General features: G+C 47.6%; 2 protein-coding genes across 3 annotated transcripts in view; one reads left to right on the forward strand and one right to left on the reverse strand.

Annotated features, from left to right (window-relative positions):
- The window catches only part of LOC135977338 (rho GTPase-activating protein gacV-like), a 954,030-nt gene that overhangs the window by 283,707 nt on the left and 647,935 nt on the right, over positions 1 to 22,388 (forward strand). The gene's annotated exons all lie outside the window — the stretch shown is intronic.
- WNT9B (Wnt family member 9B) overlaps positions 1 to 22,388 on the reverse strand; it is a 54,546-nt gene that overhangs the window by 14,511 nt on the left and 17,647 nt on the right. The window contains exon 2 of the mRNA XM_024112338.3: positions 2,159 to 2,415. Within this exon, the coding sequence (XP_023968106.2) occupies positions 2,159 to 2,415 (257 nt within the window). The remainder of the gene's footprint in view (positions 1 to 2,158; positions 2,416 to 22,388) is intronic.

Genomic DNA, 22,388 nt, shown 5'->3' on the forward strand with positions numbered 1-22,388 from the left:
ACCCCCAGCCAGAGCCCTCATCCCCCTCCCACACTCCAACCCACTGCCCCAGCCCAGTGAAAGTGAGGGTGGGGAAGAGCAAGCAACAGAGGGAGAGGGGATGGGGGGGGGGTGTTCGGTTCTGTGCCATTGGAAAGTTGGCAACCCTTCCAGCAGGCAAAGGCAGAACAAGGTCCAATGTTGGAAGCTGAAACCAGACAAGTTCTAACTATAAATCAGACTCATATTATTTGTAAATGAGGCTAATTAATTATTGTCACAACTTGCCTTGGGATGTGATGGATTTCCTTTCGCTTGGGGTCTTACATCAAGACTGCATGTCTTTCTAAAGGGTGCTCTAGCTTGACCAGCAATGACGGTTTGAAGCAGGAATCCCTGGGTTACATTTTCTGGCCTGTGCTGTGTGGGAGGTCAGACTAGATGATCCCAGTGCTTCCTTCTGGCCTTAAGAATCTATGAATAGTGCACAGTACCTCCGAGGGTGCTAAAGGGGACAGTGTTGCCAGAAGTGCTACCTTGTAGATTAAATTTACCTGCAGTCCTCACTATTTGGGATCATTAATGCTTGCATGGCACTTGCAGGGAGAGTCTGAGTGTTAACCCTGGTGTCCAATTCCCATTTCCCTTAATTATACTGCCTCCTAAAGGCCCCTGGTAGTTTCACTTGGAGATAGGACTGGAAGGGTGGAAGTATCCTAAGTTATTCCATAGCATGACTGTGCAGCTGTTACATTCTGCCATGCTTTGCCCCAGAGTTGGTTGCATTTCAGCAATGGTCAAGTTGATGTGGGCTTTTGAGATTAAAACTTTTTCAAGGAATAAAATTATCTATCATCAAGGATGTGTGTGCCCAGCAATCCAGCTTGGAGTGATTAAAACATCCCATATGCCACATTATGCACATTTACAAACCATGCAGCAAGCTCTGGGCTAGAGCAAGCAGCCAAAAGTTCACTGCTTGCACCCACGTACGCCAAGGCCAGGTTTGGTCCTGTATGTTCATAGGGCGAGCTGACATTCTGGGTCTTAGAGCAGCGGCTCAGCCCTCAGAGCCCAGGGACAGAGGGGGGCCCAATGCGATTTTAAGCCACCGTTGCGGTTTTCCAATTCTAGGCCTACGTGACCCCTGGGGAAGCTAGGCAACCCAAGCCAAGCGACCTGCGGGCAGCAGCACTAGACAGAATTACTGTCAAGGCATCTGCTAAGGCCCCGCCCCCATCCCAGGCACGCACACTCCTCTTCCTCACAGGACAGCGTGCGCTGGTGTTACTCAGTTCTCGCATTCTGGGGGGTGGGAGGGCAGAAATCCATCATGCTGCCAGAGCAGGAAGGAGAATCCCGCTTCAATTCTAAGGCCAGCAGCGGCTATTATGATCACCTCGTCTGACCTTCTGCAGAACACAGGCTGGGGACCTGCCCCACTAATTCCCACATCCCGCTCAACTTCTAGTTGAGCTGGAGCAGATCTGTCTGAAAGAGGCATCCAGTCTCGATTTAAAGACTCCAAGTGACAGAATCCACCACATCTCCAGTGGAGAATTCCTCCCCCTGGAACAACTGGCACCTTAGTGCTAGTCTGAAGTTTTCCAGCTTTAGCTGTCAGACATTGGATTTTGTTCTGTCCTTTTCTGCTCGATTAAAGAGTCCTTGGCAGTCAGGAATCTTCTCGTGTAGGTACCTGTGGTATGTGCTCAAGTCACCATTTGGGTAGGCAATGAACACACAGACACACACACCCTTCTTAAGGTAAAGATTCAGGGCCGAATCTCAAAGTTTAAGGGACCTTTCACCCCTCGGTGACTGATTCAGGTGAATAGCCACTCTTGACGGCTCCTCTCAGGTGGCCTGTTCAGTTGCCTGCATGAAAGTAGTCTAGTCTCAGTCCTGCTCCCAGGGGTCGGAAATCCACATTACAATTGCTGTCCTCAGCAGAGAGAGGCCAAGGATGGAATGGGCCTAGAGAGTGGGCTGAAACCCAGTGGCGAGGGCAGAGCGCCTGCCTGGTCACTGAATGTTCATCAATCCTGCCCTTTCACTGGCTCGACATTCCCAGAAAAGACTCACGTTTTCCAAACTCAAGCCTGGTTCCCTGCTCTGGTGAGGCCCAGCTACTGCCCAGAATGGGATTCTGTACCACAGGCCAGCGGCTGCTGCGTACCTCTCTTCAACAGGCTGGTCCGTCCATCCAGGCTGCAGTTCCAGCGCTCATTGCGGAACTGGTACTGGCACTCCATGATGCTGAGCCGGACGGCATCCCGCAGGGTCTCCGCCAGCCCCGGCTCCCGCTGGCAGAGCCTTTTCTGCTTACGGGACAGCTTGAGCAAGTCACACTGCTTCAGGTGTGCCTTCCCTTGGGCAGGGTTCGCAGAGGGGCCCAGTGAGGGAAGATGGGTCAGACCTTCCTTCCCGGTCAGGCTGAGAGGGGAGAGAGCAGGGAGAGAGGTGAGTCCAGAGAGACACCATGGCCAAAGGGCTGACCGGAGGGAGCTTCAGAAAGCTGCTAGTTAGAACATGGCACAGTTACCAGCTCGAGAACTGGCGAGTAGAGCTGGTGAAGAACGGATTTTTTGGTTTGCTGGCCGTTCCAAAAACTAAAAATAATAATAAAAAATAAATTGATTGGATAGAACTGAATGCAACCCTGGCAAATCAAAATGGTTGACAAAGATTTCATTTCAATTAAACAGTTGCATTTAATTTCTGGGCACTTATTCACATAAAAGCAGAGGGCTAGAGTCACAAAACAGCCAGAGGAGGAAGTGACAATCTTTAGCCCAATGGTTCAAGCACGCACCTGGACCATGGAAGACCCAGGTTCAATTCCCCCACTCATGTCTGACATGGAGAAGGAATTTGGACTTGGGTCTCGCACGTTGCCCGAAAGTGCCTTATCTACTGGGCTAAGAAGTACACTGGTGTGTGCCTCTCACACTCTCCTGTTGAAGCAGTTCCACTGCCGATAAATAATGCAAGTGTCACTGGAGCAGGGATATGAGCATGGGTCTCCCCACTCCCAGGCGTGTGCCCTAACCGAAGAGTCAGCTCCACGCTCGCTCTCTGGCCCAGTGACCAGTCAAGTAGTTTATACAGCGTCAGCAGGAGAGACCGAGAACCTGTCCCAGAACAGCCCAGGGGCTTGGGCACTTTCCTGCAATGTGGGAAACAAGTTCAGATGCCATCTCCGCATCAGGCAAATTGAATCTGGGTCTTTTCCATCCCGGGTGAGTGCCCCAGCACTAGGGTAAGAGCTGTAAGTTAGGTGGCAGCACCCACTTCCTTCTCCAGTTTGGGAATGGTGCCCATTTCCTTGACAACACTTTTGGCAAACATGTCACATTCACAAATTGTTCTGAGTCCACCGAAAGTGCATTTTTCAGGCAATAAACAATTCACCCAGCTCCACAGGCCACTGCAACTCAAGCCACTGGCCCATCAGCTCTGGTCTGCCATCTCCAGAACTGAGTAAGGCCAGGTACAGGGCCTGATGCTGCAGAGTAAACAGAAGATACACACCCCCACAACACACCCACTGCAGAGCACCAACAGTGAACTTTCCTGCCAGGCCTCTAACGGATCAGGTTATGCGTCAAGCCTGCAGCTCAAGTTAGGGTTGCCAATTTTGGTTGGACGTATTCCTGGAGATTTCATCACATGACATTCATCTTTAAAGATTAATCTTTAATTCCTGGATACTCCAGGACAATCCTAGAGGGCTGGCAACCCCAGCTCAAGTACCCGTGTCTGGCATCACTGGCATTTTCACAATCACACACTGTTTGTCTATGTGCTCATAGACCAGTTACTGCACAAGGATACAGCAGGTTGCTACATGTCACAATTCACGTGACTGTACTTACTCGTAGGTATATTGATCACATTGACCGAGGCCATTCGTAAACCTCTACAGTGCTGCTATAGGCTACGACCAGCACGAAAGAAGAGACACTATGGCTAAGGGCAGTTCGGACCCTGCTAATAATCACAGGGGCGAGTTCTAGGCTCACACAGAGTCTGCCAATAAGGGCAGCGAGTGCTTTATAAATACCTAGTGTCCCAACAAAGTATTCCCAGCCCACATTAACCCTTGGAGGCTCCAAGATCACTGACTGAGTCCACGGCCAGTCAGCCCGAGCTTCCCTCTCCACCCGGAGAGCGCACACCCTGCTACATCTCACCAACCCCAGACCAAGCCTCGGCAAGGTCACTCAACATCAGCCAAGCGAGCAGCTGCTGGGCTCAGCCTCAGCGGCTGCACAGCAGGATCTGTGATCCATGGGGTGTGTCCACAGAAACTAGCAAGCCGTGCGGCAGCCTCAGCAGCGGGGCTCAGGCGGGGGGAATGATAGCATCTGTTCATGGATGAGGAGTTTCAGGAGCAAGCATGGACCACTCCTTCCCAACATGGCCCAGAGCTCTCCCCTGCAGTCCGAGGGATACACCAGTTAATCATTAAACTGGGCTGGGAAACTGGTAAGTTTCCAGTCTATCAAACTCAACGCTCTTTTCTCAGCAGCAGCCTGGGGAGAGCATTCTCCTCTTTACGCAGTCACCCACGGTACTCCTTCCTGCAGCAGGGTCCCTCAGCAAGCCGTGCCTTTGCGGAGCAGACTATCTGGCCAGGTGCACCCGTTTTCTGACAGAGGAGACCCTGCGTATACTCCACAATTACTGACACAAACAGTGAGCATTATGGGTATCCGCCCCACACCACCACCATCAAATTCTGGCTCAAGCACAAGCACAGAGAGCTGCGTTAACCTGTGGAACTCATTGCCACAATATGTCAAGTCAGAGACCTCAGTTAAGTTTTTTTTTTTTTTTTTTTTTTTTTTTTTTTTTAAATGATTAGCTCTATAGCAGTGGTTCCCAAACTTTAACAATCTGTGAACCCCTTTCACTAAAATGTCAAGTCTCACAAACCCCCTCCTAAAAATGAATATTTCCAGGGATTTTCTCCTTTACCTGAGTTTAAATTATCAAAGCAGTGATCTTGCAAATAAAAAATGTTGGTTTTGTGACATGCTTATTATACACAATTTATTATTAATTATTAATCATTATAGTATTTTTATTACATTATGAAAATGGCAACACTCTTCCAAGATCTCACTTTTGTAGCTTGTATCACTTTGAATAAGCCTGTTATAAGACAAGGCTCCTATGTTTCATCAAGGAGTATCAGATGTGAAACAGCATGAAGGTAATTAAGAAGCCAACTCAAAGAGTTCCTCCTACACAAGCATTCAGGTCTTGAGCAGTCCAGGCAAACAACGCACGTTACAACAAAGCTTAAACTTGTTCTTTATAATAATTTTAAAACCAATACTAGCTGCCTATTTAATTTTAAAAACAGCATGTTTTGTTCTCAATAAATACATGAGGACTCACTCATCCGGCTATTTGTAAACTGAATGTTTTATATGTTGTTCTAGGAGCTTCCCAGGTATCAAGGTCAGGCTGACTGGTCTATAGTTCCCAAGCGCCTCCTTTTTAAAAGTCACACAGGAAGCCTGTGGCCAAGTTGGAAACTGACCCTAGATCTCCCCAGATCCTGGCTAGCCCCCAGCACTTGGTCCAGCTATTTCTATGCACTGGAACAGCCACACGAAAGGAGTTTATTACAATCCCACCACATGGTCCTATGGACTTCACAGCCATGGTTATCAGGGCAAATACAGGCCTTATAGAGAACTAAACCAAACCACCAATACAGCCGGTGACATCTCTCAGTGTAAACTTTTTTGCCCCAAAAATGCTGATTTGGGTCAACACATTTGGGTTAATTTTGCCAAACTGTTTCAGCCAAAATGATTTTTTTTTTAATTTGAAAAGAAGAAAGTTTACAACATTATCAAACAGGCACATTTTGATTGGAGACAAGGTGGGTCAAGTAATATTTTTTACTGGACCAACTTCTGCTGGTAGAAGGGACACACACTTTTCCCCAGGTCTGGGGAGAGAAACAGAGGGCTTGTCTACACTAGAAACACTACACCGGTGCAGCAAAACTGCTATAGTGCTTCAGTGTAGATGCAGCGGATGGCTAGCTAGGGCCCGATTTACACTACACTTAAAATTTCACTCCTGCCAGTGTCAATGCCCCACTACACAAATGTAACACCACCACCTCCCCATGCAGCAGAGTGTCATGGTCTACGTAATTAAAATGACGCAGTGATAGCATAGACATGGCATTACTTATGCCGACTGTTACTGGCCTTGAGGAAGTGTCCCCCATGCCCCATCCTGATGGCTCTGGTCACTGTTGTGAACTCCACTGCCCAGGAGTCTGGACACGAACTGCCCCTCCCCTCTACTAGAGCGCTGAGAATTTTTGAATTTCCTTTTCATGGTTGCCTGGCTTGGTGAGTACACCTAGCATCTCGTGTGTGTGTGTGTGTGTGTGTGTGTGTGTGTGTGTGTGTGTGTGTGTGTGTGTGTGTGTGTCTGCCCAGCTGACCATGCCAACTACATGCTGCAGACATGCTCCTATCTGGAGTACACAGGAGGTATTGGATCTCCTGGGCCTGTGGGGAGAAGAGGGTTTGCAGACCCAGCTCTAGAAACGTGGACATCTAGGAGCAGATTGCTCAGGGGGATGCCGAAGAAAGACTCCCCCAGGGAGCAGCAGTGCCACATGAAAGTCAATGAGCTGCAATAGGTGGACCAGAAAGCCAGGGAGGCCAACAACCGATTGGGTGCAGAGCCACAATCCTGTTGGTTTTACAAAGAGCTGCAAGCCATCTTCGGAGAGACCCCACCATCACCCCCAAGAGCCCTGTGATTACTTCAGAGGAACTAGAATCACAGCCCCCTGCCGTGAACAGCGAGGAGGAGGAGGAGTAGGGGGGACAAATAACCAGGGATCCAGTAGTGCAGCAAGCCAGGACATGTTTTCGACTCCACCAGAGGCCAGCCAGTTGAGCCTAGCAAGCCTGATGCAGGGGAAGGTGCCTCTGGTGAGTATGCAGTTTGCTTTGACGTTACAGGGTTGGAACCCGCAAAGTAGCAGGACATCTGTTGATTTACTCTTTTAGACTTGTGCTAGAAGAGGTAGTGAAACGAGCAAGAGGTGGAGTTGCTATCGGCTTTTCATTCCCCGCTAGAGTTAGTGCAGCGGGATGTCCTGTGAATCCGCCATAGAGATCTTGATGAAACTTTCATGGCGGTGCTCTGCAATCCTCTGCTGAAGGTTTCTGAGGAGGGCTGAGTCACTGCCTCAGTGGGTCACAGCTGAAGATGCCAAATTCAGGACAAACGGCTGAGAAATAGGACAAGCTCACCCCAAACGAGTGATTATTCTCTCATTAGATTATACCAAGCCACTAACAAAAAAGTGAACGTCTGTCTCACCACACTGGTTAACAGGCAGCCAAAGATGCAGCAGTTTCCTTAGGCTTCCCAGCCTGTCTCACCATCCAGACCCTAGACTCTCTGATGAGTGGTTATTGAAAACAAATTTAATCAAACATTGGGGTCTTCTAAACCCCAAGACATCAGCCACAGAGCAGGTCAATATAGAATTCAGATCTTACCCAATAATCACACAGTTTCCAATCATTTAGTTTTTACTTAAGGTTTAATAAAGAAAAAAAAGTTAACAACAGTTAATAGATCATATACATACAAATAATTGCAAAGTCCTTGTTTCAGGTTTGTAGCAGTGATGGTCGAGATTGGTTGGACAGTAAAGTCGCTCTGGTTGCTTCCAAAAGATTGGAAGCTCCTCAGTCCATATGTAAGGGGACTGTTGCCCCCTTACTAACATTCAGTGGGGGTGTTTTGGTTGGCTAGCTCCCAGCACTAAAAGGGGAAGGGTCGAGGGCAAATCAGGAGCCTGAGACTGACAGTCCCCAGGAACCATGGGGAGAGGCCAATGCTCCAGATCAGCCTGATTGACAGGGCGGGCAGGCTAATCAGGGAGTCAGGAGGCCAGAGGGGGTCCCGTCCTCCGTGTGAACTGGAATGGCCTGAGTCAGACTGAGTGGGGCCGAGCTAAGGAGAGAGCAGGGGCCCAAGCTGAGCTGGAGAGCAGAACCGTGCCAGATCCAGAGCCAGAGACGCAGCCCAGGGAGAGCAGATCCTGTGCTGGGAGCAGAGGTGCAGCCGCAAAGCCAGAGACGCAGCCCAGGGAGAGCAGATCCTGTGCTGGGAGCGGAGCTGCAGCCACAGAGCCAGAGACACAGCCCAGGGAGAGCAGATCCTGTGCTGGGAGCAGAGCTGCAGCCACAGAGCCAGGTGTGGTGAGCAAGTGGGGCCAGCCAAGGGGGAACCTGGGCAAAGGGCCCAGCACAGAAAGACACCCCCAGACAAGGGCCCTTGCAGGCCAGACCGGGAGGGGGACCTTAACCCTACGGGGGGCTGACGCTGGGAAGAAGGGTCCCACCACTCAAAGCCCGGAGGTGTGTGGCCACCACCCTTGCAAGTGTCCAACCCGCAGTGTCTCTGCAGCACAGCCTGGGCCTGAGAAGGAGGCCTGGGACCTACAAGAAGCAGACTGTGACCTGCCCTGACATTCCAGAGACACTGGTTGTGATGTTCCCTGCCACAGAGCAGGGTGATGTGTTTTCCTTTAACCTTTCCCATTTTTCCTTGTTCTTTTCTTTAGATTAATTGTTAATTAAACAACTTGTATTTGCTTTAAATTGTATGGAATAATCAGTGGGTCAGGGAGGTGCCCAGTGTAAAGAAAGTACCCCGGAGTGGGGACACCCTAGCCCCTGTCCTAGGTGACCACAGCAGGGTTGGGGGTCGAGCCCCCCAGGAATCCTGGGCCCAGCCTTGTTGGGGTTACGAGGACTCAGCCAGACAGGAGAGTGGAAGGGGAGCCCTCAAGGGCAGGGAGGCCTCTGGGTAAAGGAAGTGGGAGCGGGGACTCAGATCCTTTCGCTAGCCCACTTCACTGGGGTAGTGCAGAAGTCAGGAAAGTTCCCCACAATAGCGGGACCATTCCCCCGCTTACACATAGTTCAAAATGCTCCTTTTGGTTGTAAATCCACAGTCCAGATCTCAGGGCAGGAAAGAGGCAAAATGGTGAACTCGGGGGTCTTTTATATCCTTTGCCATGTTCCTGGAAATTTACTGTTTCAAACAAAGCTCACAGTTCAGTCTGTAGGAAGTCACTGGCTCAAGATGGAGTCCTAGGTCACATGAGCATAGCACATGCTCTTACATAGTTTGACTCACATGGGCAGCCATTACCCATATTCTTGCCGAGGTGTCCACAGGAAGAACTATCTGGGCAGAATGAGTTTCTTCTATGGCCCATTGTGAGAACTAAGTGTCCTGGATGGTCCATCAACACACAGCGGTCTAGTCTCAATGTAAATTTTACTTGGTGGGCATTAGCCAGGAATACAACCCAGGTATGATGCCACTACATAGCCAATATCCATAACTTCAGATACAAAGATGATACAGGCATCTAAACAGAATAATCATAATTTTTCCATTTGCACCTTTCATAGAATCATAGAACTGGAAAGGACTGAGAGGTCATCTAGTTCAGTCCCTTGCACTTATGGCAGGATTAAGTATTATCTAGACCATCCCGGACAGGTATTTGTCTAACCTGCTCTTAAATTGCCTAGGGAGGTTGTGGAATCTCCATCATTGGGGATTTTTATTCCAGGGCTTAACCACCCTGACAGTTAGGAAGTTTTTCCCAATGTCTAACCTAAACCTCCCTTGCTGCAATTTAAGCCCATTGCTTCTTGTCTTATCCTCAGAGGTTAAGAACAAGAATTTTTCTCCCTTCCCCTTGTAACAACCTTTTATGTACTTGAAAACTGTTATGTCTCCTCTCAATCTTCTCTTTTCCAGACTAAACAAACCTAATTTTTTAAATTTTCCCTCAGAGGTCATGTTTTCTAGACCTTTAATCATTTTTGTCATTCTTCTCCAGACTCTCTCCAATTTGTTCACATCCTTCCTGATACATGGCACCCACAACTGGACAATACCCCAGCTGAGGCCATATCAGCGCGGAGTAGAGCAGAAGAATTACTTCTTGTGTCTTGCTTACAACACTCCTGCTAATACATCCCAGAATGATTGCTTTTTTTGCAACAGCATTACAAGGTTGACTCATATTTACCTTGTGATCCACTATGACCTCCCAGATCCCTTTCCACAGCACTCCTTCCTTGGCAGTCATTTCCCATTTTGTATGTGTGCAACTGATTGTTAATTCCTAAGTGGAGTACTTTGCATTTGTCCTTATTGAATTTCATCCTATTTACTTCAGACCATTTCTCCAGTTTGTCCAGGTCATTTTGAATTATAATTCTATCCTCCAAAGCACTTGCAACCCCTCCCAGCTTGGTATCATCCACAAACTTTATAAGTGTACTCTCTATGCCATTATCAAAATCATTGATGAAGATATTGAACAGAACCGGACTCAGAGCCAATCCCTGCAGGACCCCACTCGTTATGTCCTTCCAGCATGACTGAACCACTGATAACTACTCTGGGAACGGTTTTCCAACCAGTTTTGCACCCACCTTATAGTAGCGCCATCTAGGTTGCATTTCCCTAGTTTAGGTCCATGACATGGTCTGTAGAAGATTTGTTGCAATTGTATGACCGTGGCAATATCAACAATTTAGATGGACATATTTAATCACACAGCATCACAGGTTGCCTTATTTCCTCTGCCGCAGGAGGGCACTTTCTCACACCACTCAGTGATTACTTCAGCAGGCTAGCAGCATATGGGCCAGGGCAGCATCAGGACACCAGGAGTAGCTGTGCTCTCTGCCCATTAACTCACTCCTGAGGGTATCAGCTAAAGTCACCACTGTCTATGGAAAACAGTGCTAGTATTCAGTCCCCTATACACGTCCTCTCCCTCCCCCCACCCCAAGGGCCAAACTCACCGTGGCTGACAGGTTTCAGAGGGGTAGCCGTGTTAGTCTGTATCAGCAAAAACAATGAGGAGTCCTTGTGGCACCTTAGAGACTAACAATTTTATTTGGGCATAAGCTTTCGTGGGCTAGAACTCACTTCATCAGATGCATGGAGTGGAAACTACAGTAGCGCACACACACACACACACACACACACACACCTGTGAAAGATGCTGTTGGTGTAGGTGTACCTGAAATGGAAATGTGTGTTCTTTCCCCTTCATAAATTCTGTTCCCTTAATAAATTAAGTTTTAAATGTTTTTTTTAATTGCCTGGTTCAGGTTACTGAATAAAATTCTATTTTTGGATCAAGATTCATCATTGTTAGTTCGCAACATACGCTGCCTCATGCTGAGCAGGTCTGACATGAACAAATTTCCAGTTACTTCATTTTGTCAGAGACCCCATAACATTGTGCACAGGCAGTTCGAATAGGTGCATTGGCAATGTTCTATTCCTACATAGACAGCAATCACGACAAGAATCATACCAGGCTGGAAAAGAGCAAGGCCATGTAGAGCACACTACAACACCACACCCCCTCTGGCTCACTATTAAAATGTTCTTTCAAAGCTTAATTGAACCATCACATTCCATGCTAAGCTCTTCTAAGAGCCCTTGTATTTGGCTATTCAAATTCAGCAGAGATCCACTCCACCTCCACCCTTGCAGCAAGTTTTCCCCCTTTGCTTCACAGATATTATGCAAGACACTGCCAGCAGCTATAACCACTGGGATTTTTTTCCCCCACTGAGGTCCAATCTCGTAAGTAAAAACCACCACCAGCGACCCTTCAAATCACCAAAGGCACATTCAGTGGTCAGTCTGCACCTGCTGAGCCCGAAGGCGAAAAACTCCTTCATGCTGTCAAGGTGGCCAGTTTACAATTTCATGAGCCAGGGGAGCAAGGGATAGGCTGGGTCTCCCAGGATCACTATTGGCATGTCAGCATTCTCGATGGTAATCCGCTGGTCAGGAAAGAAAGCCCCTGCTTTCTGAACAGCCCGATGTTCTTCAAAATTCATGCTCATGCACCTTCCCTGACCGGCCCACATGAATCACCAGGTACGCTTTACCGACATCAACCACTGCTTCTACCTTACCATAGAAAAGTAGCCCTTTCTATTGATATAGTCTGCGGAGGGTGTTAAAATAGGGATGTGCGTGTCAGCTATCGTCCCACTGCAGTTCAGGAAGCCCATTGCTGCAAAACCATACATTATGTCCTGCACATTGCCCAGAGTCACAGTCCTGCATAGCAGGAGGTCAAGGAAGTGTGCATGGCCATTAATCACAACAGCCTCCATGGTGGACTTCCCAACTCCAAATTGATTCCTGACTGACCGCTAGCTATCTGGCACTGCAAGTTTTCATAGTGCAATTGCCACTTGCTTCTCAACTGTTAGCATGGCTCTCATTTTGGTGTTCCTGGACCAATGGAGTGAGGTGAGTTTCAGCACACGGATCCAGGAATGTGGCCTTGCACATCCAAAGTTCTGCAGACATTGCTCATCATCCTGAACCTGCATTATGATGTGATTCCACCAGTCAGTGTTTATTTCTCTGCTCCAAAAACTGCGCTTCACCATCTCCAGCTGCTCTATCAATGCCACCAGCAAGCTTGAATTATTTCTTTCTAGTTCCCACAGCAAACTGTCTTCAAGGAATCTTCGTGTTCCTTGCAGCTCCTCTTGTGGCTCTGTAAATTACTCCCGGGCAATACAGAATTTTGCAGAAATTAATGTTGTGCATGCAGAATTTCCTTTCCTCTACAGAAATGGGCTGCAATGCTGATGGCCACCACCAAGGGTCGCTGGACCCAGCAGAGCCTATAAAAGACACTGCTGGGGGAGGAGGAGGAGGAGGGAGCAGGAGAGTTCCCGTCAGCTGCAGTTCCTGGCATGCCCAGAGGGAAGGAGAGGGCAGCATGTAGGAAATGCCACACAAACCTGGGATCAAGCATCAGGCTTTCTCCCTTTGGATCTTTGGACTCTGAGGGGTAGGTGGATGGGTGTCTGGGCTGGGGGGAGGCCCCGATACTGGGCTTGGCTGGGGCAGGTGTATTGGCTGGGGGGAGGCCCCATGGGTGGGCCCTGTGAGGGAAAGGGCAGAGAAGAAGGAACTGGGTTGTCGTAGGGGTTCTTTAACTCTCTACTCCTGGGGGAATTTTTGTTTTCCTGTATTGTTACAGATAGACATACCTGCTGACAAGTATTTTGAAAAAAAATTTCAATATAATTGAAGCTGGTGTGATTATGTAGTGTTATTTTGACAAATAAAAGTTGCAGAATTTTACAATATTGTGCGCAGAATTTTTTGGGGGGGGCGCAGAATTCCCCCAGGAGTAACAAATACAACAGAATCGCAGACCCTGTACTTGCAACACTCATGACAACAGTGCAGAGCTGTGTAGGCTCCATGCTTCTATCAGAGATGGTGGACAGTGAGGTGGGACATGTGGGTTTGCAGGGGATTTTGAAAAGAAGGCCCAAAATATTATCTGATGCAGATGAAATTATCGGATGGAGAACACTGCACTATGGGAACTTGACCCAATGTGCCCAGTCACCACTAAGCAACTCATTTTGGCCCCATGGAGGTATTGCAAAAAATTACCCAAAACACCCTGCACTGGATGGTGGCAGTTGCACAGTGCAATGCACTCTGCATCGATACAAGTATCCACCACCAAACACAAGGAACGTAGTGTGCACATCCACAAGTGACATGACGACTGCGACGGATGTATGCCGATGTAACATAGGTTGACAATTGTGTAGTGTAAATATGGCCAAGGTCTACAGAAGAATTATTCCATCAACCTAGCACTGTCTACATGGGACCTTAGGTCATCTTAAATCCACCTCCCTGAGCAGTGTAGTTTTCACACCCGAGGGGTGTAGTTATGCCAACCTAATTTTCTAGTGTCTGAGCTAAATACCCTTTTGGCTCAACAATCTGTCCCAACTTGTAACACATGTGGGAGGCGGTCACTTGAAACGAAGTGGGCAATTCCGTTAGATTGTTATGCATAAAGGGTTTGAAATGAGCAATTAAGGGTAGCAGGAAGTGTGGTGTGCTACAAATGGTTGTAATGAGCCATAAAACCTGGGCCCCTGTTAAGTCCATGGCTTTTGGTGTCTAGGGACAGGTCTATGCTGACATGCTGCAACAGCACAGCTGTAGCACTTTTGTGAAGACGCTACCTATGCAGACAGGAGCTTCTCCCATCCTGTGGGTACTCCACCTCCCCAAGAGGTGGTAGCTATGTCCATGCGAAAAGCCCTCCTGTCGACATAGCGTTGTCTGCTCCACGTGTTAGGTTGAGTGATGCAGCTAAACCAGAGGGGTGGACTTTTCACACCCCCGAGTGACTTATACCAACCTGATTTCCTAGTGTTGACCTGGCCTAGCAGAGTTATGAATTGAAGTTCCCAGGCTCAGCTTTTGAAGGTGTTCCGCAGGTTTCCCTGGAGGACAAATATTGAAAGATCATATATGGAGTGATTGCTTTTTGAGAAGTGTTTGCCCACAGGTAATATGAAGTTCTTGCATTATTTTTCTGTGTAAGTTCATTTGAGAGAATAATGATGGTCTGGTTTCACCCACACAGTTATGGGGGCATTTAGTGCACTGGATGAGGTACACCATACGTGATAGGTGTGACGCAGTAGGGAGGGGGGTGGATTGACTTGGGAATGTCATTTAGTTTTACTGGGGCTGTCTGCATGGGGGATGGGAGAGCAGGGGATGACTTTAGGTGAGGGACGGTACCTGAGCCAGGAAGGGGGTGGGGAGTTGACACCTTTGCCCGGGAAGCTGGACAAAGGGAGAGAGCCTGCTGGACGGGTTTTTGGTTTCAGTTTGGGACTGGCTGGGAAGAGGCAGGGAACCCCAGGGCTGGGGTCTAAGATCCTTGCCCCCCAGAGGGACCTGGATGAGGGATCTTGGTTGTACCTACAAGCCCTGCTTGAGATTGTATTCCTGTCGTCTAATAAACCTGTTTTAGTGGCTGGCTGAGAGTCACGGTGAATTGCAGGGGGTGGGAGGGGAGAAGAGTGAAGGGCCCTGACTCCCCCACACTCTGACAATAGGCAAATGTAGAACCCAGGAATCTTGAAGTGTGTATTGTGGGGGGTGTTGGTGATCGTAGCAGTGGAGAGGGTTTTGCATATGTTGTTCTGGCACGGCCTGGTGCCACTGAGTTGGTGGTTCCTGGTATCAGGGGAGCTTGGCGAGTTTGGGTCAGGTTGTTTGAAGAACAGGCGAGGGGGTTCGGGAAGGATTTCTTTCAGGATGTGGTCCCCATCAAATATGGGTTGTGAGTTGTTTGATGATACCCTCTATGGAATCCCGTGCAGTGTGGCAAGTGACAACAGGAGCTGTGTGGTCACTGGGTTTCTTTTTCCTGTATTGAAGCAGGTTCTCCTGGGATAGCTGGGTAGCCTTTTCCATGATGTGATTTACTTCTCTGGTGGAGTGTCCTTGTTAGGTGAAGGTGATTTTAAGTGTGTTAAGATGTGTGTCCTGGACTTTATCTTTGGAGCGAATTCTGTGATATCTGAGTGCCTGACTGTAGATAATCTTTGGGGGGGGGGGTGCCTTAGGTACTTGCTGGATCTGTGGAGGTAAGTGTGGTGATCGGTGGGTTTCCAGTACGTAATTGTCTGTAAGGTTCCATTCTTGAAGCTGATCATGGTGTCCAGGAAGTTGATGCTGGTAAGAGTGTTCAACCACCACCAGCACCACCACCCATCCATGAAACTCTAGAAGTTATGGAAATCTATGAGGGAGTCTAGATCTTCTGTCCAGACTAACACAGCTACAAACACCACTGCAAACATTTTGATTATTCAGGCTGAACTGGCAAGGGAATTTAGGCACCATTCACAGAAGAGGATGGGAGCAGTGGTTTAAGCACTTACCTGAGAAGGAGGGACCTGGGTTCGAATCCCTACTCCAGAGCATGTTCATGGGATCAGGGACCAGAAGCCAGGCGGCCTCCACCTCCTGGGCAAGAGCTCTACCCCCCAGACGATAGCATCAGAGCACTAGTTTTCTCTGCGACCCAACAGCCACTGAAGAATTTTATACAGGGAGTGTGAGTGGGGGCTGGATACACTTACGATTCTTTAAACTTAAAGCCAAAAACACCCCCCCTCATAAAAACAAAAGAACAAAGGAATGAGTTTGGGGAGTAAAAAGAGAATGCAGGCAGAAATCCAGCAACAGAATGGGGGTTATCCAGGTTATTACACCCAATGCAGCATGTATGATTACCTGCCCTATGGGCAGGTAGCGAATGTGTGAATTCATTGCAAGGAGCTCCTGGCCCTCACAGACTGTGTACGGGCTTTGGAGACCAGAGTGGCAGAGCTGGAGGAGCTAAGGGAGACAGAGAGGTACATAGAGGAGACTTTCCACTTTCCAGGACACAGTAGAATGGTCCCACCCCGCATCTGACAGCCTCTGTGCTGTTGAGGAGGATGAAAGTCTCAGGGAAGGAGACCATCCAACTGGAGCAGAGGGAAACAATCCCTTAGTTGGGACCCTCCTTCCAGATGATGTTGTGGTATCCTCTCGCCCTGAGGATACCTCTCCAGGGGAGGGAACTCCAGGTATTAGGAAGAGACTGGTATTAGTAATGGGTGATTCGATCATTAGAAACAGATAGCTGGGCTTGTGATGACCGGGAGAACCACATGATGACTTGCCTGCCTGGTGCGAAGGTAGCGAAACTTTCGAGACATCCAGATAGACTTATGTGTAGTGCTGCGGAGGAGCCAGCGGTCATTGTACATGTACGTACCAATGACATAGGGAGGGATAGGAGAGAGGTCGTGGAGGCCAAATTTAGGCTGCTAGGTAAGATATTGAAGTCCAGGACCTCCATGGTAGCATTCTCGGAAATCCTTCCAATTCCAGTTAGACAGGCAGAACTGCAGGGTCTCAATGCGTGGATGAGATGATGGCATAGGGAGGAGAGGTTTAGATTTATTTATAACTGGGGAAACTTTTGGGCAAGTGGAAGCCTATACAGGAAGGATGGGCTCCACTTAAACCAGAATGGAACCAGATTGCTGGCACTTAAAATTAAAAAGGTTGTAGAGCTGTTTTTAAACTAAGGGCTGGGGGAAAGCTGACACGTGCGGTTAAGCACATGGTTCAGACAGCGACATCCCTTGAGGAGGATCTATTAATGGAGATGCTCTATGTCCTAGTAAGGAGGAGAGAACGGAAGATGATAAAATACGGGTAGAATCTGATGAGAAACAGTCAAAAGAAAAAAGTCTCATTCAATTACATCATGTAATGATAGACAGCTAAAAAGTGACAAGTTTGCGAAGTGCTTATATACCAATGCTAGAAGTCTAAATAAAAAGATAGGCGAACTAGACTGTCCCATTTTAAATGAGAATATTGATATAATAGGCATCACAGACACTTGGTGGAATGAGGATAATCAATGGGACACAGTAATACCAGGGTACAAAATATATCAGAAGGACAGAACAGGTCATGCTGGTGGGGGAGTGGCACTAGATGTGAAAGAAAGCCTAGAATCAAATGAAGTAAAAATCTTAAATGAACCAAATTGTACCATAGAATCTCTATGGATAGTAATTCCATGCTTTAATAATAAGATTATATAAAGGATATATTACCGATCACCTGACCAGGATGGTGATAGTGACTGAAATGCTCAGCGAGATTAGAGAGGCTATTAAAATAAAAAAATCTCAATAATAATAATGGGGGATTTCATCCCCATATTGACTGGGTACATGTCACCTCAGGATGGGGTGCAGAGATAAAGTTTCTTGACACCTTAAATGACTGCTTCTTGGAGCGTATAGGATTACTGACCTGGGAACTGCAGGGCACCAGTGGACATGGGGCTGGCTGGAGGCAGGGCAGGGGGTGCAGGGCTGGCTGCAGGCAGCAGCAGGGCAGGGGTGGTGGTGCTGGTGTGGGCAGGGCAGGGGGTGTGGATACAGGGGGTACAGCCCACCCTGTACGGTAAGTGCCCCCTCTTCCTCCCTCCCACACCAGGATAGCAGCAGCAGCCCAGGGGCTATTTAAAGGGCCCGGGGCTCCCCAGCTTCCACCGCCCGGCTCTTTAAATAGCCACAGGAGCCCTGGGGAAGCAGCGCGGCTCCAGCAGCTATTTAAAGGGCTGGGGCAGTAGAAGCAACGGGAGCCCCGGACTTTTTAAATAGCCCCCAGAGCCCTGCAGCCCTACCCCAGGGCTCCAGCAGTGGGGCTCTGGTGGCAATTTAAAGGGCCTGGGGCTCCAGGCCCTGCTGGGAGCCCCAGGCCCTTTAAATTGCCCCCTGGGGAAGCTGGGCCACCCCAGTACGGCACACTGGGTCTTGCCGGTATGCCGTACTGGGGCTTGGGCATGGGGCCCTCTTAGGGGTGGGGCCCGATTCAGGGGAATCGGTTGAATCAGCCTAAAGCCGGCCCTGACTGGAGGATAGCTAATGTGACACCAATTTTTAAAAAAGGGCTCCAGAGGTGATCATGGCAATTACAGGCTGGTAAACCTGACTTCAGTACAGGGCAAACTAGTTGAAACTATAGTAAAGAACAGAATTGTCAGACACATAGATGAACAGAATTTGTTGGGGAAGAGTCAACATGGTTTTTGTAAAGAGAAATCATGCCTCACCAATCTACTAGAATTCTTTGAAGGGGTCAACAAGCATGTGGACAAGGGGGAATCCAGTGCATATAGTGTACTTTGATTTTCAGAAAGCCTTGGACAAGGTCCCTCACCAAAGGCTCTTACGCAAAGTAAGCTACCACAGGACAAGAGGGAAGGTTCTCTCATGGACTGGTAACTGGTTAAAAGATAGGAAACAACAGGTAGGAATAAATGGTCAGTTTTCAGAATGGAGAGAGGTAAATAGTGGTGTCCTCCAGAGGTTTGTACTAGGCTACTCAAGATAGTTAAGTCCCAAGCAGACTGCGAAGAGCTACAAAAGGATCTCTCAAAAACTGGGTGATTGGGCAACAAAATGTCAGATGAAATTCAATGTTGATACATACAAAGTAATGCACACTGGAAAAAACAATCCATTTAGACACCTGAAGATACAAACAGGCACCTAGAGTGGAGTTTACAGGAATGCCTGGGTGACTAATTTGCCTAGGGACCTGTCTGCATCTTTAGGCACCCAAGCCCCTTTGACCATCTGTCATTAGAGCCAGGTGGTTATGGTTCTATTCTTGATGATGTGACCAACTTGCAGTGTGACCAGGATTAAGTCATTTGGGGCCATATTTTCAAAAGGAGCTCAGCTTCCAACTTTTGAAATCGATAATCATAAACCTTTTGAAGATCTGGCCTAGATTGTGGTTGATGAGCTTTTTGAAAGGTCTGGTGATAGGGTTAGCTCTGGTGTCTAAGTAGAACATGCAATTATGCATGCAATTATCTTTGAAAAGTCATGGAAGATGGGAGAGATTCCACAAGACTGGGAAAGGGCAAATATAGCGCCCATCTATAAAAAGGAAAATAAGGACAACCCAGGGAGTTACAGACCAGTCAGCTTAACTTCTGTACCCGGAAAAATAATGGAACAAATAATTAATCAATCAGTTTGCAAACACCTAGAAGATAATAAGGTGATAAAGAACAGTCAGCATGGATTTGTCAAGAACAAATCCTGTCAAACCAACCTGATAGATTTCTTTGACAGGCCTTGTAGAAAGGGGGGGAAGCAGTAGATGTGGTATATCTTGACTTTAGTAAAGCTTTTGATACGGTCTCACATGACCTTCTCATAAGCAAACTAGGGAAATACAACCTAGATGGAGCTACTATAAGGTGGGTGCATAACTGGTTGGAAAACTGTTCCCAGAGAATTTTTCACTTGACTTTAGCTCATAAAGAGCAGTTATCAGTGGTTCACAGTCATGCTGGAAGGACGTAATGAGTGGGGTCCCACAGGGATCAGTTCTGGGTCCAGTTCTGTTCAATATATTCATCAATGATTTAGATAATGGCATAGAGAATGCACTTATAAAGTTTGCAGATGATACCAAGCTGAGAGGGGTTGCAAGTGCTTTGGAGGATAGGATTAAAATTCAAAATGATCTGGATAAACTGGAGAAGTGGTCTGAAGTAAATTGGATGAAATTCAATAAGGACAAATGCAAAGTACTCCACTTAGGAAGGAACAGTCAGTCTCACACATACAAAATGGGAAATGACTGCCAAGGAAGAAGTGCTGTGGAAAGGGATCTGGGAGGTCACAGTGGATCACAAGGTAAATATGAGTCAACCTTGTAACACTGTCACAAAAAAAAGCAAACATCATTCTGGGATGTATTAGCAGGAGTGTTGTAAGTAAGACACGATAAGTCATTCTTCCGCTCTGCTATGCGCTGATTAGGCCTCAACTGGAGTATTGTGTCCAGTTCTGGGCACCACATTTCAGGAAAGATGTGGAGAAATTGGAGAAAGTCCAGAGAAGAGCAACAAAAATGATTAAAGATCTAGAAAACATGACCTATGAGGGAAGATTGAAAAAAATTGGGTTTGTTTAGTCTGGAGAAGAGAAGACAGAGAGGGGACATAGTAACAGTTTTTAAGTACATAAAAAAAGGTTGTTAGAAGGAGGAGGGAGAAAAATTGTTCTTAACCTCTGAGGATAGGACAAGAAGCAATGGGCTTAAATTGCAGCAAGGGAGGTTTAGATTGGACATTAGGAAAAACTTCCTAACTGTCAGGGTGGTTAAGCACTGGAATAAATTGCCCTGGGAGGATGTGGAATCTCCATCATAGGGGATTTTTTAAGAGCAGGTTGGACAAACACCTGTCAGGGATGGTCTAGATAATTCTTAGTGCAGCCTTGAGTGCAGGGGACTGCTCAAGGTCCCTTCCAGTTCTATGATTCTATGCCAAGAAGATCAGATCAAATATATTTTCCCTCTTCTTCATTCCTGTATTTAGCCTTCCTTAATGAAGTTACAGAAAGGTCAAAGAAAGACGTCAAATGCGTGCAATATCCTTAAGGTACACCCAGAATTAATTATGCTTCTGTACTGCTTACCAAGCACTTTTCTTTACAAGAATACAGAATATGGGCCTGGAAGGGACCTCGAGAGGTCATCTAGACCAGTCCCCAGCACTCACGGCAGGACTGAGTGTTCTCTGTTATCACGTTGTACAATAGAAGTGAATGGGTCTAGAAGAGGAGAGGTTTCCTGCCTCCATTCTTTTATAAAATTGTAAGCTACAGGCCTGGCTGATGGGCAGCCTTAATAGGAGGTGCTAACACTTCCCATTATAAGCAACTGAAACAGGGTCTTGTAACTTTGAGAGAATCTAACTGGACTGAAACTTTCCATGCCAGGTAACGGTCTCAGACCGAATTGTCTTGGGAAATCAGAGCCAAAACAGTTCTGCCATTTCCAAAAGTGAGGCGGGGGGGGGGGGGGGGGGGGAGGGAAGAACCACATTGTTTGGCCTATTTTTACAGAATTCTGATAATCTTGTCTTTCAACAACTCCAGTACCCCACACTTTGGAGCACAGACTTGAAATTTGGCACAAGGTGGCCTTTGTCCAGTATGTGCCTTTTGCTATCCCGGTGAAAGTCTTCCCAGATTCCTTTGAAGACAAAGAACTGCTGTTTGTACATGCTCACTAGAGACTTGTTAGTTTGGCAGGTAAAATCTCTGAAGATTCAATCTTCATCAGGCATGCTCTAGCCCCTCACAGCTCTGGTGCAAGCCAGGCTGTACATATGCTATCCCCACAGAGCATGCGCCATCCCCTCACAGATCTCACCTGTGAGTGGACTGCACACGCTCCCTGCTCAGAGCATCGGAATATGCCCAAAACTACAGGAGGAAAACCAGATTTCCCTGCAACTGTAGCTGCGAGCCAGGATGGGGATGGACGCCAGAACTGAAATAGGTTCCCTGCTCTCTTCTGTGCTCAGAATGATGTCCCTGATGGCATCCAGCCAGCATGAAGGACAAAGTCATCAGATCCAAATGAAGAGAACAGAAAAAGTCAGTCGGCAGGAGCAGGTAAGGGAGTGAAAGTAGTAGATTGGGAGGAGCCTGGTGAAATTGGGGCTGGAGTGGGGGGAGAGAACTGAGACTCAGGAGAGGGAAGGGGACAAGGGCACTGAATTCTGGTGAGGAGCTGGGAATTTGCTGGACAGAGGATTGATTAATAGATTCCAAGACCAGAAGGGACCATTGGGATCATCTAGTCTGACCTCCTGAATAACCCAGGCCAAGCCAGAGAACTCCCCCAAAATAATTCCTAGAGCAAATCTTTTAGAAACATCCAATCATGATTTTAAAAAATTGTCAGTGATGGAGTATCCTCCACTTTGTTAAGTTGTTCTAATGGTTCATTACTCTCATTGTTAAAAATGTAGACCTTATTTCCAGCCCGAATTTATCTAGCTTCAACTTCAAGCCATTGGATTGTGTTATCCCTTTCTCTGCTAG

This window comes from Chrysemys picta, chromosome 24 (genome assembly GCF_011386835.1).
Source record: "Chrysemys picta bellii isolate R12L10 chromosome 24, ASM1138683v2, whole genome shotgun sequence".
Classification (NCBI taxonomy): Eukaryota; Metazoa; Chordata; order Testudines; family Emydidae; genus Chrysemys; species Chrysemys picta.